The 27,255-nt window shown below is 37.5% G+C and overlaps 1 protein-coding gene across 10 annotated transcripts in view; it reads right to left on the bottom strand.

Annotated features, from left to right (window-relative positions):
* The window catches only part of RBMS3 (RNA binding motif single stranded interacting protein 3), a 713,376-nt gene that overhangs the window by 200,685 nt on the left and 485,436 nt on the right, over positions 1-27,255 (bottom strand). For all 10 annotated transcript variants that reach the window (XM_036869064.1, XM_036869070.1, XM_036869066.1 and 7 more), the window contains exon 6: positions 18,576-18,655. In XM_036869064.1, the coding sequence (XP_036724959.1) occupies positions 18,576-18,655 (80 nt within the window). The remainder of the gene's footprint in view (positions 1-18,575; positions 18,656-27,255) is intronic.

The following is a 27,255-nucleotide window of genomic DNA, read 5'->3' as shown; positions in this document are numbered from 1 at the left end:
ACAAAACTGATTTTAAAGTAGGTCTGGAAGCAAAATAGCTAAAACTAAAAAATAAAAATCTGATCTCCCTGTGCTATGTGGCTGCTTCCCACTGGCTGTCTATTTTACATTTGGTAGTGTATATATGTCCATGCCACTCTCTCACTTCGTCCCAGCTTCCCCTTCCCACTCCCTGTGTCCTCAAGTATGTGACCACCTAGAGGGGTGGGATAGGGAGGGTGGGAGGGAGACGCAAGAGAGAGGAGATATGGGGATATATGTATATATGTATAGCTGATTCACTTTGTTATAAAGCAGAAACTAACACACCATTGTAAAGCAATTATACTCCAATAAAGATGTTTAAAAAAGAAATGAATAAATAAAAATAAATAAAAAATAAAAATCTGAAAGTAAGATCTAGAGCAGGGACTAGCTCTGTGAGATAAAGTATAATGTCAGATACGTGTACTGTTGTGACTCTTGTGCAAAGTAAGCACACATATCACAGGTAATTAACCTAGTACAGGGAAAGGTAATATCAAATATGTGCAAGGGCTGCATTAATTTCTAAGTACTGATGAGATACCTTGTTAAATAATCAATTTAGATACTTAGTTGATACCAAATACACTAACAAGTTAAATGTAGAGGAAAAGTAAAAGATACAGAAGTGAATGCTAATGAAATCTCTTACATTCAAAGTTTTTTTCAAAAGGTATAGTGGAGAAGATTACTTTATTTCACATAAAAATTAAACTATTTTTTAAAACAATGGAAGTTAAACAGTAAACTAGGTAAAAACACTTGTAAGAAATGTGATAGACAAACGCTTAATATCTTTAATATAGAAGCACTTAGTTAAAAATAAAATTGATCAACTTCAGGTTTCTAAAAAATCTAACTGTATGGAACTTAACCCAAGTACCTAGTTTAAGCCCAACCAGACCAAACCAGCCCCAGCTAGTTCTATTCAATTCAAAGGATTCATCAAGATCTGATCTGGGCGTCTCTCCTCCAAGTGGAATTGCTCATTCCCTCCTTTTACCCCCATTCTCTGGCCCTTCATTACTCTTCTTCCACTGTATGTTTATTCCTCACCCTGGAAACGTATTCCTAGGTCTACTTGACACTCAAATTAAAAATATTTGCTTAATAAATAAAGAAAAAATATTAACTGTCTACTAGTGTAAAGGACATTGAATTACCATCAGATAAACCAGGCTTCAAAGTACCATCTTTTTGTGCCTCCAGTCATTAAACTATACAGATTTTCTAACATGTCATTGAGATTTTGATTTTTTGGTCTTAATCTAGGATTGCTAGAAATTTTTTCAATCCAGTAGATATTCTTTATGACTTTGAGATTCATAGCCCCTTTGTAACCACAAAAGGAATTCTAGTCAGTTCTTTGAATTAGGTACCTGTAGTAATTGCTTTTCTAAGTGGTACTTTTCAGCCTGGAAACAGTACTGAAAGCAAGATACTTTCTCCAGTATCTTTGGAATACAGGGAAAAAAAAGCATTATCAGGTCTCATTCAGTTTCCATGGCTTCTTTGGTCCATCCAATGAGAGGATACCATAGAGAAGGAGAAAAAAACAAGTCTGTAATTCCTCTAATTGAGGCTTTTAGGCAATCTGCCTTTTCTCCTGGACCCAGCTCTCAAACTTTATATACAACTCAAAACAGCAAAAATAAAAGAAAAAAATCATTCTACAGCTTAGTTTTTGAAGAAAGATGGTTTCTCCCAAGGAAGTTTCTATAAATAGGTTACCTATCCTTTATAAGAGAACCACTTATTAAACACTAGTATAAAAATGAAGTACATGGTTTGCTGAAAGTGATGGCCAAATATTTCTACTCCTCTAAAAGCTAGAATAAGTATTGAAGTGAGCAACTGAATCTCAAACAGGGAGGCTTCAAATGTACTAAAGGAATGAAACACTTAACCCAATACAGAATATTAATACTCATCTTATTTAGCAAATAAAGAAGAAACATGGTCCTCCAAGTTTGAGAATGGAGGGAAAACATACATAGAGGAAGAGTTATGGGATTTCCTCTCCTATAGTACTTCCTCTTTCCATCCAAGAAAAAACATTATGACAGTATAACTAAGTGCTACTTACACCTAAAAAGCACTTAGTATTTACCGGGAACATTCCAAGAGTTCAATATATAGGTGTTAACTTATTTAATCCACAGCCACCTCACGATGATAGTACAGAAAGGAACTATGATTATCTCCATTTTGCCGATGAGAAAATTGAGGCACAAAGAGGTTAAGTAACTTGTCCAAGTCACATATCCAGTAAGTGGCAGAAATTAATCCTGGGATCAATCAGCCCACTTACTATGTGTGAGTCTGAGCAATTTACATAAATTCTGTAAGTCTCAGCCTCCTCATCTGCAAAATGGAACAGTGCCTTTTTCTGAAGGGCACTTTGAGAATAAAACAGAATCATCCATAATGCACTAAGCAAAATGTTTGGCATATAGTAACCCCCCTTTATTCTCCTCATAAAAGAAGTGTTCATTGATAGAACGTGGGGACAAGGAAACAGAGGCATTTCTTGGCTCTACCTTTTCTTCCTCCAGCTTTATTGAGATTTAATTGACATGTAACATGTAAATTTAGCTTAGGTGTTCAAAGTGTCTGTTTGATACATGCATATATTGGTTTGATTACCTCCATAGTGTTAGCTAACACCTCCTCTAACTATATCTTTTAGGAGATGTTGGTATCAAAAAGTGAAATTGAAGTAATCACATACAAAGAATATCAAGAGAAATACTCCAAAGGCAGACAAGAAACAGAAAGACAAATATTCAGAAATTGGAAATGTTTATATCCTAAAGTTAAAACAGGAAACCCAAAGACAGAAATTATTTTCTTTGCAGAAGCTAAAAGAGTGTAAAATAATTCCACTAAATCCAGAATGAATATGTTTCTGTGCCAAACCTAAGGCAGCAAGGGATTAACAATGTAAACAAAACAGTTTGATAAAAATTTTCTGAACGAACCGGTGACAAAGGTCAAAGGGAGAAGCTCTTCGTGCTATTAATAAAGGACTTCATTAAGCCATCAGAGGAAAAGGGTATAAATATTTATTCAAACGACAGTTCAAATCAATGGAAAGGTTAATGAGTCCATTCTGCTGATGGCGTGGGGCACTGTGGCCCCTATGCACGACAAGGACAGAACCTGCAGGAACTTTAGGAAGAGAGAAACCTTTGAAAGGGCTAGAGCTGTGTTCTCAAAGGATTGTAAGTAAAAGACAGTAGGTCAGTTGCTAGTTGTAGAATTAATTGTAAAAACCAACTGGATGTTTGGTGTTCTAACACATTTATTTTATATTCTTTTTGCTTCTTTTATATTTCATAGCCCATTACTTTTTTGTTTTTTTAATCAGGAGACGGGAACGATGGAAAGTAGGGTATAGAATGGAGAGATAATTTAACCTTTATGAGAAAGAAAAGGATATTTGTATTTTTGAACACTGACTTCCATCCAATGAAAGCTTTTGAGATTTAAGTGTTTTAAAATTTACAAAAAGGAACATATTATGCAAAATATTTCTATATGGAATTGTCATAGTTGATAGCTTCTATATTCACTTTATAAGTATTTACTGATCAAATGTATTATTAAGACAGTATTAAGAAATCACACTGGAATAATGGGCTCAATGTTTTAAAATTCAATTCAGTGTATCTATATTAAGCATCTCCTATGTTTAAATGTTAGACATTGGAGGAGATATAAGGATTAAAAAAGGCATAATTCTGCCATCCAGTGGGATAAGGTAAGTAGACAGCAATTGTCACACGAGGCTTTATATCACAAATGGATACCCAGTATAGGAGAAAACAATTCAATGGGATGCAGTGAAATTTAAGAGCAGAGAAGTTGGAAATCAGGAAAATCTACATGAAAAATGTTATATTTACTTTTGAGCAGGATTTCTTTGGGAAATTAGGGTAGAGGGGGATCCTAGGACCTGTGAACTGGAGGTGCAAAGATATGCCGAGAAATCATTACAAGAGGTTTGAGGTCATTTGTGTTTTTACAGCTGTTTTACCTAAAATAATGACCCTCTGCATTAACACGACTGTCTTGGTTCTATCAGAAGTGTGACCAGTATTTATGAATTGGGGGTCACCACAGCAAATTTCAGGTAAATATATATCTGGTGCGCTACTCTTTCTAACCCTCCTAGAGAACTGTTGAGGTCCCGCTGAGACACTTAATTAATTGGACAGTATTCTAGAATGAGACGTGTGAAAAAGTTTGGAAATTGAAGGGTGGTTTTAACCTAGCTCTAAGAGAGGTATACCTTATACAGTTCATGTACTAGATAATGTCCATCAATGATTATAGTTCATAGATTTCAAAAGTGAAATTATATTTCCAGCCTAGAGAGTGGATGTTGATGAAGTGATTCTTATGATGCAAACAGATGTTACCTATAACGGGAATATCTACCATTTCCTGCCAGAACTTTTGTGGAGCTGCACAAAATCTCTCAGTTAATTCTAGCAACACTTCGGTAAAGAAGGCATTATAAACACCTAATGGAAACATTAGGTTCCTTGACGAAACTGGCAAGAGACTAAATAACTTGCCCATATTCAAAAGTAACAAGAGACAGAACCAAAAGTCAAACCAAGATCCATTAGTCTCCAAGGGAGTAGATGGTTTTCTCTATAGAATACGTTCTCCCGTCAATTAAGTTCACAGAGGAAAAAGACCATCCCAGCCAGGAGGCTCTCAAGTGAGTGGGTGTTGCACTTTTCTTTACCATCATACATGCAGCAAAAAGGAAAAACACTTGTCCTTGGGATGAGAAAAGTGATGGGGCTGTCAAAGGATGTAAACAAATATTAAGTTGTGTCTTTTCAAAATAAATTACAGGAGAAATTGTATCTTACATTCTTTTATCTCTTACATGAATTCATTGGGTTAAAATGATAACCAGTTAAAAAAAAAAATGATAACCAGTTACTAAAAATGACTAGGTAACTACTTTCCTTAGAGATCTTTCATATTAGGTTAAGAGGCAATAAGCTTAAAAGAATCATGATTTTGGGACTCTGGAACAGGAGACTACCATTTCTGAAAATTAAGAAAAAAATTATGTGAAAACTAAAAGTATACAGTGTTCAATTAGTTATGTGTTATTGTTTATTATTATTATACTACTGTTATTATTTACTTCAACTAGTAAACCTGGAAGTCTGTAAGATGCATCCCACATGGTGGGTAGAACTCCAAAGTACAGTCCAGCTGGAAGACAAGCACTATGTGAAATTAGCAGTTCTTATGATGATAACAGAACTCCTATGTCATATCTGTGGTTAGCCTTCTGGCTCTTAAATATTATCCTTAAACTCTCCCTAAGTCCTGACAGACTCATGTGCCACTCACAAATCACACCGTTCCATTCCCATAACCGTGCACACCACACATGCTGTGTATGCACATTGTTCCAACAAAACATTCATGTACTCGGTCAAACAATATACTATTTGCTAATAAAATGATGAAGCATATGTTTAGAAGCATAACCATTGCCTCTGCGTTTGAAAAAGACTCACTATAAATTAAGGAATCTTGCTTCCATTAAGTATTAAATTAAGTATGCTTGCTTCCAAAAAGTAATAGTGTAACTCATTTAATAGAAGTGTATTTCTTAATCATTCCACTTAAAATATCATTCCAGAACACATCCAGTTTTTCCATATAAGATCAGAAAGATGAGAGGATATTTTAAACTTCACCTTTATCATGGCTATCTTCCTTAGTCTTTTCTAATTCTGAGAAGATGAAAGGACTTGAAACTTGAGTTTCACTCTATATCAGGGACATTCAAAGTTGTTAAGTTTTGTTTGTTGATTGTTTATATATTTGCTTCAGGACTTCTTTACACTCTTAACAATTATTAAAGACTCCAAAGAGCTTTTGCTTACATAGGCTAAATCTATTTATATTTACCATTAAAAAACCCAGAACTTTAGATGTTTCCTTATTAATTTATTTTAAAATACAGACGTAGAAAACAAACTTATGGTTAACAGGGGGTAAGGGGTGGCAGGGATAAATTGGGAGATTGGGACTGACATATACACACTACTATATAAAATAGATAACTAATAAAGACCTACTGTATAGCACAGGGAACTCTACTCAATACTCTGTAATGGCCTATATGGGAAAAGAATCTAAAAAAAGAGTGGATATATGTATATGTATAACTGATTCACTTTGCTGTATACCTGAAACTGATTACAACATTGTAAATCAACTATACGCCAATAAAAAATTTTTAAAAATCACATGATACCACAAGTGATATATTTTTATAAAAAAAATTCAAAAACAAAATAAATAAACACAAGAGTGGCTTTGTTTTATATTTGTGCAAATCTCTGTAATTTTGGGCTTAATAGAAGACAGCTGGATTCTAATATCTGCTTCTGCATTCAATCTGTTGCCATATCATACATCACGTAGCCTCTGGGAAACTCAACTCTATGCTCATGAGAGAATCAGAGTGAAAAAGGCAAACAATATGCCAGTATTATGAAAATATGTTGACCTTGCAGACCACCAGAAAGGCAAAGAATCTCAGGGACCCCACAGGTCTCTGGACCACCATTTGGTTTAAATACACCACACCATCTTAAAGTGATTGCTCATAAAAAATAGTTTCAATATTTGATTTCTATGCTTTTGTGCTTTGTTAAGAATGCTTGTATTAAAACCCCATTATCTTTTATATCGGTACAATTTTGATTCTTTTGGATGTACCTTTATCAAGACACAGTGGGATCAGCTAAATCGTGCTACCCACCAGTAACCTACTCACTCACATTACACAGGATTGCAATTCTATCCACCACTACAAAGGTCTTATCAATAGTCAAACTGTCTTTGCTTTTTGCAGAGAAGCCTGATAACTATCAACAATTGCTACCTTACTTAGAATGTGTCTAGTATGTCTATGTCCAGGTAAGTCAGGGAAACTGTGGAGATAGTACAGGGTACATCAGGGTGTTCTCATCAGGAGCAAAAGAACTGGGATGCAGAGAGCCCAACTCCTGTCAATCATTGCTTAAGGGCTGCCCCCAAGTATCTAGGGACTTCCTAGATACTTCTAACTCTCATTGTGCATCAGCAAACCAGGCTCCCCCAGCCTGAGGGCAGCCCACATAGAAAGAGAGATGTAGGTGCTGGCTGATGGAAGTCAGGCAAGCACCCTGGGAGGGCTAACATCTGCTCTAACACCAAACAGCTAGAAATCAACTTAAATTGTTGAGTCTTTTACTTTAGGACATTTCAGTGACAGTACACTATTTGATCAACTTCCGGTCCAAAATAAGTCCCACTCTCAGTTCAAGAGAAAATGACCCTATTTACAGCCCCCTAATCTTGCTACAGAACTGTAATACCTCTTTGGCTGAGAAATATATTTTTGTAAATTCCCTGAAAGTATTTTAATCCTGTGAATAATAAGAAGCACTTAAATCAATACAAATTTAAGCACTTGAATAATAAGAATATACAGTTGATCCTTGAACAACACAGGTTTGAACTGGGCAGGTCCACTTATACTTGGAATTTTTTCAATAGTAAATTGAAATACTGTAGTACTACACAATCCGAGGTTGATTGAATCCATGGATGTAGGACTGCAGATATGGAGGAAATACATATGCAGAGAACAAACTATAAGTTATACAAGGATTTTCAACTGCGAGAAGGGTTAGTGCCCCAACCCTGGGGGTTGCTCAAGGGCCAACTGTATATCGTGTTAACACTTAATAAATATTGATAATTATCTCCCTGAACGTCTACTTATGTCTCAAAACTAAGCTTTCCTATGGGACTCACCTATTCAGAGCTTTAGGGCACTCTTCATTTCATGGGACAGTGAGCCAGAATGGGGCATCATATATGCTTTAGATATAATCACCTAAAACTCAAGGCTGATATCAGTTTTATAACCTCTTTGAGCTCTTCTAAACCCTAATGATTTTTTTTTTTAATAACAGCAATTACTGAAAGCAAATATTAGGGTTGAGAGTTAAGAGGTACACATTAACATGACTTTAGATTACAGTGGTATACTTTTCCTGCCACATTTTACGGAAACAATGGTTTGAAATGATATTTGATTTCTTTAGGTCAAAAATAATGTTCTCTATACCTGCACCCCTATGTTCACAGCAGCACCATTCACAATGGCCAAGACATGGAAACAACCTTAATGTCCATTGACAGATGAATGGACAAAGAAGATGTGGTACATATATACAATGGAATACTACTCAGCCATGAAAAAGAACGAAATAATGCCATTTGCAGCAACACGGATGCAACTAGAGATTATCATACTAAGTGAAGTAAGTCAGAAAGAGAAAGACAAATACCATATGATATCACTTATATGTGGAATCTAAAATATGACACAAATGAACCTATCTACAAAACGGAAACAGACTCGTGGATATAGAGGACAGACCTGTGGCTGCCAAGGGGGAGGGGGTTAGGGGAGGGATGGAGTGGGAGTTTGGGGTTAGCAGATACAAATTATTATACATAGGATGGATAAACAAAAAGGTCCTACTATATAGCACAGGGAACTATATCCAATCTCCTGGGATAAGCCATAATGGAAAAGAATATAAAAAAGAATGTATATATGTGTATAATTCAGTTGCTTTCCTGTACAACAGAAATTAACACAACATTGTAAATCAACTATACTTCAATAAAAAACGAAAATGTTCTCTGATACCTTATCACCCATCTCCAAAGACCCTCTTTTCGGATGTTTAATAGTCTTCCATTCTAATATATCTTTATGAGAAGGTATAAAGAAACTATAAAGTCAATAATTAACAAGATAGTTTTTCCTGTTTAACATACAAGCCACCAAATAATACAAAGAAAGTTAAAAATATGAGAAACTAAGAAATTTCTCCAGAGGCTGTTTATAATGTAATTTAGAAATAGTTTGGATGATATTCAGTTGAAATGAGTTCTATACTAGTCTATTAGTTTTATGTTACTGCTATAACAAATTAACAAAAAACAAGGGGGTATATAATAATACAAATTCACTACTTCATACTACTGTAGGTCAGAAGTTTGACACACATTCCACTGGGATAAAATCATGGTGTCAACAGGGCTGAGTTCCTTCCTGGAGGTTTTAGGGGAGAATCCAATTTCTTGCTTTTTTCATATTCCAGAGGCTAGCTGCCCACATTGCTTCATCTTTAAGGCCAGCAATGGTGGCTCAAGTCCTTCTACTGCATCCCTCTGAGCTCCTGTCCTATCCCCTCCTCCACTTTTAAGGACCCCTGTGATTACACTGGGCCCACTCAAATAATCCCGAATAATTTCCCTACTTTCAGGTCAGTTTATTAGCAACCTTAATTCCATCTGCAACCTTAATTCCTTTGCCATATTCACAGGGAATGGGGATTAGGACTTAGAGTACTTTGGGGGCGGAGGGGCATGATTCTGCCTATCACAAGTAGATATTGACTCATTTAACAAATAATTATTGGTACTCTTCTGTGACAGGCATTGGGTTAGATGCTTGAAACATGAACACCAAGGTGCAGTCTTTACATTCAAATAGTTTATGAGTTGTTTGAGGAAAAGGGAAAGATAAACATTAAAGTTTTTTCTTAGAAAAACGTACAGTCTAATTGGATAAATATGTCTTTGAAATATATGAATTCTAAAAATAGATCAAAAACATGCCAATATCCTTTGAAAGATTTCTTCTTCTGTAATGAAAAATGACTAAAATAATAAATAAACTAATTGATTCATCATTCATAGGCTTAAAGAGGCAAGAAATCAGAGGAAACAGTTATAAGATAAATGATGGCTGGTTCAGAGCTCTCTTAATGAGCGTTTTCATTTATATTCCTCTTAAAATATTTTCTTAAATTTTGCAGACTTTTCATTCTAAAAGATTAGATCATAAATAGTGAGCTGTGTACATGGCAGGCTTCTTGATAGTTACGAGGAGAGAGTGGCGAGAATTTAATTCAGGCTACTATCCATTTATCCAAAAATTGGTTAGAATGTATTTTTATATCAATCCTATTAAATGAAACTCTAGATGTGGAAATGCACTAAGCACTTAATTATTCAGAGCTTGGTTTCTATGGCTTGTGTCTTAATTGGTCTTAAGCTACTCAAACCTCTTTGCTTGCTAACAGGACTCATTTGGACAGACACTCATGGTTTAACTACCCATTAGCAATGCTGACAGAAGGCAAAGCCCAACATCATCTTAGGAATAAAATTAAGGCTTTGTAATTTATTTTGTAAGTTTTTTTTTTTTTTTGGCTGCGCTGTGTGGCATGTGGTATTCTAGTTCCCCAACCAGGGATGGAACCTGGGTGCCCTGCAGTGGAAGTGCAAAGTCCTAACCACTGGACCGCCAGGGAATTCCCTTGTAAGTCTTTACTGTGAAATCTTCAATGCAGAAATTTTTGAAGACCTGAATGGAGTTATTATTTTACATAAAAATAGATGAGGATGATTCGTGATTCTGGAGATGTATAGAAAACCTCTTCATCCCTCTTCTCAGTTCCATGAAGTTTTGATTGCTTAAAAAAAATCAGATTCTGGAGTCAAGTGCAGACTCTAGACAAATTCTGCTACTATTCATTGGTGCTTATATATAATTATAGAAAATATATGGCCAGCAAAACATATTGTCCATATCATATTGATTAAATACTACATATTGTATTATATATCATTATATTATAATAGGAATAATAAGCCAGTGCAGTACTTCCTATAGGCAGAGAGAAGTGACTTTATGCCAAAAGGAATAAAAGCAGAGACAAAGAAATTCTCTTTTCTGTTTATTCTCAAGATAGTCACAGTTTTATGTGAAAAAAGAAAAAAAAAAAAAAGTACAGCATAGTAATAGTGCCTAACTAGATCCAGTGGCAAGAAGTTAAGATCTAGACATTATTTCAATATAGATTAGGCAATATTATTTTCTGTGTTGGAAAGCAGAATTCATCATTGTCCCATTCAAGAATGAGTTCCTTAAAGAAATAACAATTTGATTACCAGCATAACACCTTGGAAAGCAGTCCTGGAAAAATGAGGCTTTTTAAAAAGCAACTAGAATCTTTCTCAATCAAATTAAGTTTCTTTTTCTTGTGAATATATAGCTCTCTCTCTCTCTCGGTATATTTAGATACACAAATGTGTTGTAGAGAATTTTTGTCAGAAATTAAGAAAAGACTTAAAGATTTCTCTCAATGTTTTCCTACAAGTTTGTTGATGACACAGAAGGTGGGCATCCCCCATACACCCTCAGGAATTCCATTAAAAGCAAATATAAGTATGAGGGTTATTCAATTCATGGAATTGTATATCAACTTCAAAGAACATTTACTGAGAATCTACACTGAGCTAAACAACAGCACTTGAAGCAACAACAATAATAAAAACAAATAAAACAACTAAACAAAACCCTGGTTTAGAAAACTCAGAATCAAATACATAAACAAACAAAAAATCACTCTAGCACTCTTCACCCTCCCTAACCTTCTCCTATGAAGATTAGAACTTTAGGGAAGATCAAGGGAAGAGTGAAGGTTAGTGAGGAAATCTACAACCTTGTTGAAAACCCTCGCAACATACTAATCAGAAGGCCCAGTTGTTCAACTAAAGATCATTTCACTTCTATCAACTCCAGATGTTCCCACACTGGACCCATTATCAATGGCCACTGTTCCACCTTTATCCAAGACCAAAATCTCACAAATTCTTTTCTCTGTGTCATGATTTTCTATGCCCGCCCCTCACCTTCACTTTGCTGGCATTATGACTATTTCCTGGGCCCTCATTCTCTCCCCATTTTCATCAACGACCCACCTCTTCATGTCTGCAGTTTTTCTAAGGTCAGCCACGTCACGGTGGCACTTCATCCTCATTGTCTTACACATCTCTCTTGCTAAATTTAAACTCTGACTACCATCTGTCTAGGATCACTAATATTCACCTTTATCATCCCTAATACATGGTTCATAAATGCTACTATAAATTTTTAAAATAAAGTAATGAAAACAATATATTTGGTCAATGCAATTCACTTCCCTACTTTAGCTGTATCTCCTTTCTTCCTCTATGGCCAGAAGTTTTAAATCAAAATATAATTCTCTACCACAATTGCTGGATCACCCCCCTTAATTTGAGTTCCCCCAAATCAGAGCCTGGAACAAGATAGTTTAATTGGGAGCTGATGCCAGGAAGCAGAAACATAACAGGAAAGGAAAAGAAAGTCAGGGAAGAAAGAAAAGCCAATAAAAGGTGCCTCACTGAGCTTGTTACCACTGTGGGAAACTCCTAGAATCTGCTGACTCTCATTTCCCATTGATTGAGAGTTGTACTAGGGAGTGATAACTCCCCCAAACTTTGCAGAAAACCCATATCAGGTTGAGTGAGGTTTTATAGATTTTTAGATTTTATACATTTTCCCTGAATTACAAAAGCGGAGAGATTTGCTGGATGCTTGATGTGGGATGCTTCCTGGATGCACCCCTCTTCCTCTGCTGTGATCACAGGCAGAGGAGGGTTATAGCACAGGACTCAAAACCCATTCCAATCATTTTTAATCTCCTGAAGATGATCCCCTGTACCTTCTGTATCTGGCCTCTCACTACCCAGATTTCAAAATGTAAAAATCTCTGTCTCCTTTCTTCCCTATCTAATTAGTTACCAACTCACAAACTACCTTCACCGTATCAGGTGTGGCTCCATAGAAAGGCTGAGAAATGATTGGCTAAGAACATAGACTTCACAGCCTCTAAGACTCTATTGGCTATGAAGTGGTCAGTTTGTTCTGTGAAATTCACTAATAATACTCCAGCAGGGTTTCATCATGAAGCAACCAACTATGTGTTTGGTAGATAGAAATAATCTAGAAAGCATCACTAACATTAAAGATGAAGAGCACAACAGAAAGTACCTCCTAAGTATTGCAAAAATCCTCTCATTAACGAGAAATCTAAGCCAACACCCAGTTGCGGATCAAGGTGTTTGCGAAGTTTATTATGCAAATGATGCTTTAGTTTTGCAAAGAGGAAAAACTCAGTTAGGCAGTGCTTCTCATGAGTAGAATCAGAGATATACTTTTACTAAACTGTACACAATAATATTTTTCTATTTGCTGCCTTTTACTCAACTATAGTTGCATTTGTGACTTATCAGACTGGTACCACTGAGGAAACACTGCTTGTGAGAGTTGGCAACGTTTTCCCTGACAAAAATGTGTCTGTTGCTCAGATATTCAGAATTGTAATCTAAATTTCATTTTAGTACATTGTTGATACTTTACTCTGAGGGAAGTTTTAAATTTATGCAAGCAACATTAATTTTTTCCATTTTCTTTAAAAAATTATCAGATTGTAAATATTTTTCCTTGAAGGCTCCCCTAAATACACATACACATCCAAAATCCTACACATTTTTTATTTACATAAACATACAATCGTAAAATTATATATCAAAGGATCAGGGACTTCCCTGGTGGCGCAGTGGTTAAGAATCTGCCTGCCAGAGCAGGGGACACGGGTTTGAGCCCTGGTCCGGGAAGATCCCACATGCTGCGGAGCAACTAAGCCCATGTGGCACAACTACTGAGCCTGCGCTCTAGAGCCCGCGAGCCACAACTACTGAAGCCCACGCACCTAGAGCCTGTGCTCCGCAACAAGAGAAGCCACTGCAATGAGAAGCCCGCGCACCGCAATGAAGAGTAGCCCCTGCTCACCGCAACTAGAGAAAGCCCACGCGCAGCAACGAAGACCCAACGCAGCCAAAAATGAATTAAAAAAAAAAAAAAAAAAAGGATCAAGAAGGCACACAGTTTTATTTTACTGATTAGGAAAACATGATTCCTCTGTCATGTAAGTATTTGTCCAAATTTCTGTTGATCAGAAGATTTGCTAAAATTGAAAAGATCCCCAAATAGGGTGAGGTCTCTCTCAACCCTACCCTACTTCTTGGAGTTCAACTGGGATTAGATATAATTATCCAAAGAGTAATAAAATCATACTAAAAGTGGGTTATTCCATTGTCTTCTGAAAAGACTGCTCCACTGATAAGAACGTGTGCTTACAGGCAAAAGCCTAGTTGAAGAGCAAAACGTGATTTCTTTTTCCTCAAACCAGTCTGAATGTTCTGCTCGTCAATACATGTTCTTAGATGCCGAAGCCTTTCCACGTGGTGCTCCCGGGCTCTTTGAATGTGAGCTTTTCTAGTTTACGCCCTACAGATCCCTGAAGTGCCCAGGAACTTACCCTTTCTGCTAGAGGTTTTAAAATGGAACGCTTTGGGGCTGCACAAGTTGCTGTGCAATTTGTTTTGGAACAAAGAAATGTCTGGGGTCAGGCAAGCAAGCAACTAATGATGCTTCATTTTGTCCAGAAAACATCAAGATCAATATGTACGACATGCGACATTTATGGAACAGTGTTTTCTTTTCCCTCTAGGGGAGGGAGAAAATACCAGATGATCCCTTTCTGCAGAGCAATGACATGACTGACGCTATTTAACATGTCTTTGGCTGCTGCTTCCCACCTGCTGGTAGCAACACGGACACATGGTCTTAGTTAATTTCCTGTACCTCACATACCAGAATTCAAATAATTAGATTTTCTTTGATGTATATCTAGCTTCAGTGATCCAGGTAGCCAAAATCTGGGGACAATGTTATAATTCAAAGTGAACAGAGCTAGTTCTGGGAGGCTGTAATAGGCATTAGCGATCCATGATGTATTCAATAAAATTAAATATGTTATAAACAAATAGGAGGAACTCAGAGAGAGAAAGCCTGATCAATGTCAAAGTTTTGGATTGATGTAGATTTTTATCTTGTTATTCTATAGAAATGACACAGGATGGGATTTGGAAACTAGATCATCATCTCAGAAAAATAATGAACTTTGCATTTACTTTAAGAGGAACCACTGTCAAGAGTGACAGAACAAAAATGGCACATTTCCCCAAGTCATCTCTAATGGAGACGGAAGGGATGTGAATATGGTACCGATTTCTCTCTGCTTGCTTAGAGGGAGGTTAGAAGCAAGGCTCACTCTTTTACACAGCTGTCTTAGGGTCTGAAAGATCTTAGGTCATTTTTGGATCCTTGTGGGTCTCTCGTTCACACAATCTTAAAGCACTGCATTGAAACCATCCATGTGCTGTTCTAAAAACCCACAAATTTCTGAATTCAAAATGTCAAATCTTGATAAAGTGAAACACTGAGGTTTATACAATTTTTTTAAAGTTCTATTTTAATTGCAAGTGGTCAGATCAATTATAGATGATTTTAATTAGCACCCACAAGCAAGGACCATCTCTCTAAAGCTACATTAGTATTTAAAAAGTTAGGAATTCGTCACTTCTTTTGAAAATATCAAAGGAATCACTAGATATCAGGGCTCACTGTGACATCCTACTCACATGCCTCAAGATGGAACAGAAAATAGGATTAAGATATGAGTTTCTGAAAATAAGACTTCAACCATCTACAAGAAATAAGCAATGAGGACCAAGAAAGGCAAACAGCATGCACGCAAATTTAATTATCCCTGTCATGATGGAGTAAATGAACCCAGCAGTCATTTTACTGCAGTGGTTTCCAAAATACCAGCCTCTTGCATTATGTCATTTTATTCCACATCAAACTTAAATATCAAAAATTATGTATCTTTAGGTTGCTTCCATGTCCTGGCTATTGTAAACAGTGCTGCAATGAATGTTGGGGTGCATGTGTCTTTTCGAATTATGGTTTCTCTGGATACAACCTAAATGTCCATTGAAAGATGAATGGATAAAGAAGATGTGGTACGTATATACAATGGAATACTACTCAGCCATAACAAAGGATGAAATAATGCCATTTGCAGCAACATGGATGGACCTAGAGATGATCATACTAAGTGAAGTAAGCCAGAGAGAGAAAGACAAATACAATATATCATTTATATGCGGAATCTAAAAAAAATGATATAAATGAACTTATTTACAAAACAGAAACAGACTCACAGACATAGAAAACAAACTTATGGTTACCAAAGGGGAAGGGGGGAGGGATAAATTAGGAGTTAGATTAACATATACACACTATATGCTATATCTATATGTTTTTATCTATATATAAAATAGATAACCAACAAGGACCTACTGTATAACACAGGGAACTATACTCAATATTTTGTAATAACCTATAAGGAGAAAGAATCTGAAAAAGAATATAAATATGTATGAATATATATATATGTAAAAGAATATTTATAACTGAATCACTTTGCTGTATACCTGAACTAATATAACATTGTAAATCCACTATACTTCACTAAAAAAATTATATGTCTTCTGTTAGCATTTGAAGCCTTTATTAAACTCTATTTGACTTCCAAAGTAAGAACACATAAGCAAATTCAAGTACTGATGATGATCGATATTGTATATTTAATTCTATTATGTTGAAGGCTTATCTCAGAAGCATAAAGTTGTATCTCTTAAGAGTTTTTTAACTGAGCATAATTATTCTGCCTCTCATGGTCCCACGAGATAAAAGCGAGAGAGAAACCCATAACAAAATTCTTGCTATTCACAATGTTTTCATTGGGTGTAGCTATGATATTAGATAGGTTAATATCACAGCCTTCTTATTCAAGGAAGGATGCTCAGGTCTTTGGGGGACTTGTAGTGACTTTATTTGTCTTTAGCATTAAATTCTATTAGTCAGCTGTATGTTCTATGGGTTAACCTAAAACAATTTCAAATCAATCAGGTCAAGAAGGATTTCACTGTCTTTTTCCAAAAAGGAAGAATCATAAAAAACTGAGACCTGTATTAAAACTTCAATCAACAATAATTTCCACCTATTTTGTTCATTCTTGAATTTTTTCTATAACCATGTAATTCACATCTAGTTTGAATGCCTTCTATATAGGTAGCCATCTGTTGGATTAAAATAAGATGAATAAGGGGAAAATCCTTTAACAATGCAATTCCTTTACTCAGTGATGGGTCTGAGCAGAGTGTCTTAAAATGTCCTTTATGCTAAAAGAAAAAAAAAGTATTTCTCTTAAAATGCAAGGGCAGCTGACATGCTGAGATGAAAACTGCTAACTCTTTTCTCAACAACACCATATGTCTCCAATTGGATCATAATGCAGCCGGTTCTCAAGGGAATGTCACACATGGAAACAAACCAAAATGAGGTACAACTTCACTGCCGGCTCGTGATTAACCAGGGGCCCTACTTTGGGATTTTCCAGATCATCCAAGTGTCAGTCTGAAGGGCCTTTCTCCTTTCCCAACATCCTCCCAAAACTGAGTGAGTCATAAAAGGAACCTGATCCCGCCACAAAAATATTTCTCTTTTTGTTCAGACTTCCTTTTCTATATAACCTCAATATATTTTAAGGAACCAAAATGCTCAACCCCTGAACTCTCTAGCCATTTTAAATAGTAGATACTTCATGTAGCAAACACTACAGATAGGCAGCTTAAAATCATCAAAAGGAAAAATATTGTAAGACTGAAGAATTTCACATTTTTTCTCCTGAGAATCACGGAAAATCGAAAAGCAACAAATAACCCAACGTGTATACTCAGATATTTCCTTACCTATTTGTTATAATGTTTTTTTAGGACTTCACTCAACCTTTAATATTTTTATGCATGAGTAAAATATATTTTTTCTTCCAGTTTTATTGACATATGAGTAAGATATATTTTTTTATTTACTCACTTAATATTCAATACTTTTCATATATACTACTTCCAAATTAATATCATGTTGAGGTATTTCTAGCTCACATCCTGATAGATGTGATATAGGCAATTCTTTTACACTGACCGTAATTTTTAATAGCATAAAGTTATATCATCTTAAGAATTTTGCCTTCGGAAATGTGAAATGCCCTGAGGTAGCCTAAATTGGTGCTTCCTAGACTATCTCTGATGCATGGACAGCTTAAAATAAATTCAATGTGCATTTGATATTTTTGTAAAATATGAAGTTATGCACTAAGATTTCATGATAATGTCATATTGCTATAAAAGTTTCTAAATGCTTACCCTCCTTTTCTGTACTCTTTTTGTCATGGACTGGTAAGAATTGTTTGTCAACTGGCCTCAATCTATGGATGCCACTGTCATTTTATTTATAATATATCACAGTTTAGATATGTTACAAATTAGAAATCAGGATACCAATATTAATGATAGGAGTCACAAACTTTCTTCACTTCGAGTGCATTTTAACCTATTCTTTGCTATGTTTTTCTTCTAATTCACTTTAGGGAATTAGCAGCAGAGATTCAAAAGACAGGCCAAAGAACAATCACCAAGAAGCTTTTGGTAGTTTTGAGAAAGATGCGTTGTTACATAGTATTAAAAAATACATATTTTTAAAGGCAAAAATTTCCCTCCCAGTGGCCAACCACGGGCTTTACTATATACTTATTCTGATAACAGTGATGAGCCTAGATATTATTTAATGATTACTTTATGGTATTTCTTACCTGGGATGCCTGGTGGTGTTTTCAGATATTTTCCATTAAAATGTTGAATTACCACTTCACATTTTTCAGTAGACTCCATTCTGGGAAAAGAAGTAAACAGGGGATCATATGCTTTCATGAAGTTGTACATACCCAGGAAAAATAAATTAAAAAGAAAAGGAAATTAAGAAAACCACAGAAAAGCTTGATTTCAGAATTTTACCAGAACCGTCAACTGTTGCCATGACTACCATGACCAGGTGGATAGAACATCACAAATTCATCACTACTAAGAGCATCACTTACTCTACTGAATGTTGCCACCGTGGACGGTGCTGTGCAGAGTCATCGCCCAGACGTAATCCTGACGCATTATCTTACTTAATCCACACAGCAATGCTTGGCACTTGAAAGTGATCAGTAAATGTGTGTTGAGTGTTTGAGTTAGCAAACCTGAGAGGCAGGTCTCGTTATTGCCCTTCACACTAGTGAGGGCAGCGAGGCTTAACGAGATGAACCAGCTTGGCAGTTAAGTGGTAGAGGCGGGCTTTTAGCTGAGGCCTGGGTGACACCAACCTGCACAGGAGCTACTAAGCTGTACCTCAAGGGTTTCCACAAAACAAGGGGAGGGGATGCATCGCGTTTAAACAACCGGCGGCCTACAGGAGAGATTCACACGGCGGTGTTGTCATCAGTATCGTGACGGCTTTATTGAAAACCCACTGGGCGAGAGATAGAAGGGAGTTATCTGGGGTCCCAAATGTGGGAGGAGAACATACATACACAAACCTCAGGTCCTGAACTTTCTTAATTTTCAATTTCAGACAATCTTCTATTTTTTCATACTAGGTATCAATATTCCTAGACTGGGTTTCTTGTGCCAAATTTTGGCACCTCAGATACAAGCTAATGAATAACATTTGGGGCCATAGCATCATACTGCCAACATTAGCAGTGTTGCTGTCTCCTAGGTAGAATAGTATCAGCAATGTTTTCTAAATAGTAACTATATCTGGACTTTATTATTTTGTAAAACAGGGTGTGGAAGATAAAGGGTCGGCTGTGATCAAAAGAAATTAATTCCCACAAAGGGTACACTAGAGGAAAAACGGACTTAAGAAATGGCACACATACATATAAAAGAATGTGTATGAAATGTGTGAAATTTTTTGTCTAAAAGGCAAAGTGTATAATTTTGGATTTTCTGTTCTGTTATTAATATGAACTTTCTTGGAATGGAGCCCTTTGACACAATTTGTAAAACTTTCCTACATCTAAATTTTATGTGTGTTTTCACATTCATATTATATGCAGAGAAAAAAAGAAAAGGAAAAAAAAATATATATATAAGCAAATGCCAAATAAGTTATATATTTATTACACCGAGAGGAATTCAAATGTGAGAGGAACTGCAGAAGCCAGGAAAACTCTGAGAAGTGGGCACAGGAGGCCTGAAAGGCCTTTGCAGAAATAACTAGGGTAGGGGTCAGGCTGGGAGGGGGCAGGCTGTGTCCTTGTAGATGGGGTAGAGTGAGCAGAGCACTGTGGCCCAGTGGAAGGTTCACTCAGGGAAACTCTTGGAGATAAGCTGAGGGGTGCAGGCAAGAGCATCTGAGTTATCAGGTTAAGAAATTTTTTTTTTTTATTGAAGTATAGTTGATATATGATGTGTTAGTTTCAGGTGTACAGCAAAGTGATTCAGTTATACATACATATATATCTATTTTTTTTCAGATTCTTTTCCCTTATAGGTTATTACAAAATATTGAGTAGAGTTCCCTGTGCTATACATTAGGTCCTTGTTGGTTACCTATTTTATATATAATAGTGTGTGTATGCCAATCCCAAGCTCCTGATTTATCCCTATCCCCATGTTTCTCCTTTGGTAACCATACGTCTGCTTTCTAAGTTCGTGAGTCTTTCTGTTTTGGAAATAAGTTCATTTGTGTAATTTTTTTTTTTTTAGATTCCACATACAAGTGATATCATATATTTGTCTTTCTCTGTCTGATTTACTTCAGTTAGTATGATAATCTCTAGGTCCATCTGTGTTGCTGCAAATGGCATTATTTCATTCCTTTTTATGGCTGAGTAATATTCCATTGTGTATGTATATACCACATCTTCTTTATCATCTGTCAATCGACATTTAGGTTGCTTCGATGTCTTGGCTACTGTAAATACTGCTATGAACATTGGGATATATGTATCTTTTCAAATTACGGTTTTCTCCAGATATATGCCCAGGAGTGGGATTGCAGAATCATATAGTAGCTCTATTTGAAGATGGTTTCAAAAGCACATTCCATCTGGGGAGCTGTAATTATTTTATGACTCAAATTAAAAAAAAACAAAACAAAATGTTTTCCAATGTACATTCCTAGGAAGCATGGGAAAGATGCACATTTTTTCTGCATTGATAAGATGGTGAAGCAGAGCAGGACCAATGTCAGGGGTACACATGCAGTACCAGAGCCCTGTGCTTAGAAAAACCTTGCACTTGATTTAAAGTTCTGCTGTCACCATCTTGACATTCTTAATACGTTTTAAACAAGGGGTCTTGTATTTTTAATTTTCACTAGATCCCACAAATTACATAGCTGGTCCTAATATGACAAGAAAGCACAGGAAACTAATCTGACATTAATAGGTTAATGTTCATTTATTAGATGCCCATTGGATCCACATAGTGTTATTTTGAAGAACATCTGAAGAGTGACTCACTTTTGTGTCCAAATGCAAAACTAAAACTCTTTAAGCTTAATAATACCCACTTTTAATAAATAAAAATAAAAACAAAAATAGCATTTTATTCACTGCTTAATCACAAATTCCCCCAAATCAGAGGATATTTGGATTAGAAAGATAAGATGAATCGTTCCCCATTCCAAATATTGAGGAGCAGCTAAGTATAATTTTGCTAACTCCTTCACATTTTCTTTCCAGAGGAATCTTTTACATCTTCCAACTTGTTATTTTTAAATTTTTTTAAAAAATAAATTTATTTATTTACTTCTGGCTGCATTGGGTCTTCGTTGTGGTGTGCGGGCTTCTCATTGTGGTGGCTTCTCTTGTTGTGGAGCATGGACTCTAGGCGCGTGGGCTTCAGTAGTTGTGGCACGCGGGCTCCAGTAGTTGTGGCACGCGGGCTCAGTAGTTGTGGCTCATGGGTTCTAGAGCACAGGCTCAGTAGTTGTGGCGCATGGGCTTCGTTGCTCCGCGGCTTGTGGGAATCTTCCTGGACCAGGGCGTGAACCCGTGTCCCCTGCATTGGCAGGTGGATTCTTAACCACTGTGCCACCAGGGAAATCCCTTATTTTTTTTTTAACTAGGAAACTTCCATTTCTAGGAACAAAAGAATTCAAATTCTGCTCTTTCTCTTTTCCCACAGGACCCACTATCCATTGTCTCTTAGGGAAGATAACCTTCCCTCCTAGCAGAGACATGAATGGGAGAGGAAATGTACACCCTTAATTGCTACAGATGTTGTTTTATGGAATTTTGATTCCAGGAGAGCTATGGAATGAAAAGCTTATGCCCCAGGGCCCCCTCCCTGTTCAGCTGCTCTCTAGGTACTCATCTAGATAAAAGGCAGTTAAGAATCTAAAGCTTGCTTGCCAGAGTCCTACAAATCAAATCCTTCCCCTTTGTCTTTAAAACAACACGGAATTCTAAACGCACACTGAAACTGGATGGGGGATAGTGTGCGTGTGCTTGGTGCCTTCATCTCGTCCACCCACCTAAAACATTTTCGTCCAGGTTTGAAAGCCTCATATCTTCCCTTTTGGATTCTTGTACAATCATCTTTTGTTAAGACTGCTTTACAGCCCCACCAAGCCCAGTGGGGGCCATTTCTGTGAACACCAGACAGCAGCGTAGAGTGTTCACTCTGGCTTCATTCAGATTTAACTAAGTATATGTCTGCAGGAGCCTTTAGAGACTCTCATCTCTGAAAGGATAAATGCAATAAAAGTCTGTTTTCTGTAGCTGCCAGTGGTTAGTGTCAAACCATGTTATGTGGCACCACCCAGCAGTGACAATTTCATTTTAATACACAGGGCACATTTTAACAAGGCCAAGCCATCCCAGCAAAGAGGGCAATCGAGGAGCTGCCAAGGGGAAAGGCTCAGAGTGAGACCCATGGAACTCTGGGGGAGAGACTGCATTTGAATGGCCACCTTAGCAAGAATGTGACCATTTTCTTCTCCAGTTTCACAATTAGCCTATTTGAAATGCCAGCCCAAGCTATCTGCAATCTGGCATGCGCTCCACTTGAAACTGACACTGATATTATCAAGTGGGTCTGAAAAGGCAGCGCGCCAGACAAAGCTGCCTTTCCATGGCCCCTTCAGATGGGCCACTGAATCCCTACAACTGCACCCATTCTTTCTAGGCGGTACCTGAACCCTCTCACATCCCTCAGAAGAGCTCGTGTGCCTGGCCAACCATTCACCCGACAATGCGATGCATTAATTAGGTTCCTACAAGGCTCCAATCATTGTATAAAGCCTCAGGGTTTTCTGTTAGGTCTCATGTTTAAATACAAATGTGCATTAAAGATCCTGTTTGACATTCTTTCTTGTCTCCGTGCCTAGGAACCTGGTTTCAGTCATTTGAAACGCACCACTGAATTGTGATTTAGAGAAAATTTCTTTTTTACAACAGCTACTAATAGGTGCTAGTTTCATAGCCAATACAATCCCCACGGGCAAATTACACCAGATGAGAGCCTGATCCAATACCAGGAGAATGTTCTGGGTCAGACTTAACACACAGAGGTGGCAAAGTATTGTGTACAACGATTTGCAGCCTACCTATCTCACCTCCATGGAGAACCTCTCAGTTTATGATCTTAAAGCAATAGCATGATTACGCACAGAGTTAAAACAAATCCACCCTGTCATTTATGATGCTTAATGAAAGGTTTCCACTATTGTGAAATTTTTGTGGTTTTGCAATCACAGGCTCCGTACAAATTATTGGCGACTTAGAACATACAGCTTTGCAAGCCATTCATCCTCGCTTCCGGTATGATTTGAGGAAAATGTCAACATGAAAAGATTTTGTAAAAAACAAATTATGTCATTGACTTCATAATCCATGGTAACAGAAGGAATAATAGTGAGTTTCAGGAAGAAAGAGGAGTGAAGGAGTTGAATTTTCTCAGTTTTTGCAATTTGTTTTCTTCCTTCGAGGTGCTTGACATCTTTAGGAGACAAGTGTCATAAATGCCTAACAGGGAAGCAGACTGGCCTTCCCACCACCTCCCTTTGCAGAAACTCTGACATTTTGGTGGCCCCTTGCTTAGCATTGAAGCACATTCCTCTTATGAAATGGAGCTATGGACAATATTTGGCTCATGAAAACCCACTCCAAAACTTTAGAATCACATATATTCAGGACTGGAAATACCAACTTCTACATGGTACAGAGGAAGAAAATAACACCAGAAAGCAGTGGCTTCTCTAAAGTTGAGTTGCTGGAGGAGCCTGCAATGGAACCTTTGTCCGTTGACACTCAGTTCGTTGGCTTGTTTGGAAGGGATGGGGCTCCACTGCTGGCCTCCTGTCATCACTCCTGATTTCCTGCCCTGATCTGCTTTCATCTGTGTTGAAGCTGGATGGGGCCGGCCATCTGCATTTCATTCAGCCATGATTAACTAGAGTAGGTGTTCTCAGAAATGGAGATTACACCCTGATATGATATAACAAGAAGGGCACTTCACCTGTGTGGTATTCTTTCCAAAACTTAGACATAACATGGATCCCATCATGAAATAAACATCGAAAAACACAGACCTGGAGACATTTTCCAGGATACCTGGCTGGGACTACTCATGGAAAACAAGGAAAGTCTGAGATACTGTCAGAAACCAGAGCAGACTGATGAGAAAAACAACCAAATGCAAAATGGTACCAGGGATTGGATTCTGGAACAAAAAGAGGATATCAATGGAAAAATTGGTGAAATTCCAATAAAGTCTGGAGTTTGGTTAATAATAATGTACCGATGTCAGTTTCTGAATTCTGACAAATATGCCGTGGTAATGCAAAGGGTTAACAATAGGGAAAATTGGATGTAGGGTGTACAAAACCTGTGTATTATCTTTGTAACTTTTCTGTAAAACTAAACTTATTCCAAAATAAAAAAGCTTATTTTAAAAATGATTGTACATTAAAATTATCAGGGAACTATTTTTTTAAAATACCAGTGTCTGGGCCCCAGCTCAGGAGATTATGACTTAATTGCTTTGGCATGAAGTCTAGGCACATATTTTTGAAAGCTGCCCAGGTGATGCCAGTGTGCAGTCAGGGTTGAAAACCACTGTTCTGGAGTTCTCTGTCAGGTGCCCCAAACTGGAAACCATGGGCCAAATCCAGCCTTCACGAATGTTTTGCTTGGGCTGCAAAGAGTTTTTGAAAAATTTGAAATGGTTGTCAACATTTAGAGCTTGGGAGACTTCACATGAAAATTTGAATTTCTGATTCTTCTTGAAAGATGAGATGAAAGACGAGATAAGGTGTTTTCTGCATGGCAACTATGGTATAACAAAAATAAATTTGGTCTCTGTCCTTGGTTCCTAGCACGGAACTCCTAAAACTCTGGGGATTTCCTGAGTGAAAGGAATGTCTTCTGTTATTTATAATGGATCACTTTTGACTATACCTGAGTTTATGTTAATGAGGTGATTCAAGGTGAGACCTCTAGATAGCTTCAGAATAGGGCTGGTCACCAGAAAGACCAAAGAATTAGAGGGCTGGAGCTGTCAGGCCCACTCTTCAGTGTCGGGGGATGGGGGAGGGGCTGGAGATTTGAGTGCAACCACCAAGAGCCAATGATTTAATCAATGGCGCCTATGTGATGAGACCTCCATTCAAACCACTGAACAACAGGGTTTGGAGAGCTGATGGGCAGGTGGGCATACTGATGTGCTGGGAGGGCCGGACACCTAGAGAGGGCAGAGAAGCTCTGAGCCATTTCTCCCACCCCCTTCCTTGCCCTATGCATCTCTTTCATTTGGCTGTTCCTGAGTTGTATCCTTTATGACATACAGGTAAATATTTAAGTGTTTTCCTGAGTTCTGTGGATAGTTCTAGGGAATTTTCAAGCCTGAGGGGTGTCAAGGGAACCCCTGAATTTGTAGTGGGCGGGGCAGAATTGTGGGTAGCCTGGTACCCCATTTGTGGTGGTGTCTGAAGTGAGGACAGTCTTGTGGGACTTAGCCCTTGAACCTGTGCAGTCTGATGACAACTCTGAGTAGCTAGTGTTAAAACTGAAATGAATTGTTGGACACCCAGTTGGAGTCAGAGAATTGGATAATTAGTATGGAAAAATGACACATATTCAATGTCACAAAAATCCACATATTTGGTGTCAGAAATGATGTCAGAAAAAAGACATCACAGCAAAGTTACTCTAGATTTGAGCAGTTGTTTTCTGTAAACAGAGCCAGTTTGCCATCATTCCAAGCTACCTGTATCCATTGCCAATCTGAAGGAGAAGTAGCAGGTGGTATTTATTGCTGACTTTGCACTGTTTTCTATTTCTAGTTTTTAATAGTGGAGTCAAGAGGAAAGAAAATTAGTTAACTCATCCATGTGTACTGATGTTTTCTGCTTAGCCCTCCTCCATATGCCTTCTCTGCTCTGCTCTATGCCCCAAAGAAGTGACCCTTCCATGGACTGTATCACCTTTGCTCTGTTACTTGATGGTTTTTATTGGTGTCACCACCGGAGGCTTGGTGGAAACAGAGAGAGATCTGGCTGGTCCTCCTCATCCTCTCTGTTTTGGCACCACGTCTGTTTGGCAAGGGTTACATCCCTCCCTGTCTACAGCGCCTCTAGGTGGCCCCTCCTCCAAGGCTCTGGGTCTCACTGGGCGCTGGGCACATGGCTTCACCTGCCGTCTGCTCTCAGGGGCAAAGGCTTCCTTCTGCTGCTCATCTCTGGGTATCTCAGCATCCCTTCATCAGTTCCCTTAACTCTGCCCACACTTCTGTAAATACTCCTCCATGCTAGCCTCTTCAGTTGGATAATTTGTGGTGAAACTATGTTTCTAGCCAGCACTTTGACGGCTACATCATAAAACTATCAATACCCAAGGAACAAAATTATCTCTGAAGCTGTGTATTTCAAGAAAAATGTAAGAAAAAATAAGTTTACTTACACTTAGTCTGGGAACTGCTTCTTTCAGACTACCTACCTACCCCCAGCTGACATCCTTGTCTGGATGCGTCATAATCTAAATCTAACTTTTAACCATAGATTAATTGTGTTCAAAGGGAATTTGGTAAAGAAATGGAAAAACATTCAATTCAAAAATTAAAACTGAGATAAAGAAGGAATCAAGAAGTATAATATGTTCAGGTCTAGAAAAAGCTCACCATTCAATGCAACTGGAACTCATTTGATCACTTTTAATCAGTCTCTTTGAGCTGCAGCCATATTTCATTCATTACTAGATATTACTATCTATTACATCTCTCTTCTTTTTTCTATAATATATCAACCTTGCCTTTTTTCTGTTTCCCAAGTATGAGGAACTGGCCCCAGCTTAGCTCTCCTTCTCTCTTTTTCTCTGCTGGAACAGCTCTCTTCCCTCTCCAGGCCCACCAGGGAGTCTCATCCTGGTTTCTTCTTATCATGTGCATCTTGGTTTAAATGCTCTCTCCTCAGAGGGCTTTCCTGTCCTTTACCTCAAA

Source organism: Balaenoptera musculus, chromosome 11 (genome assembly GCF_009873245.2).
Source record: "Balaenoptera musculus isolate JJ_BM4_2016_0621 chromosome 11, mBalMus1.pri.v3, whole genome shotgun sequence".
Classification (NCBI taxonomy): domain Eukaryota; kingdom Metazoa; phylum Chordata; class Mammalia; order Artiodactyla; family Balaenopteridae; genus Balaenoptera; species Balaenoptera musculus.
Note: the sequence above shows the minus strand (reverse complement) of the source record. Positions and strands in the feature narration are given on the sequence as shown.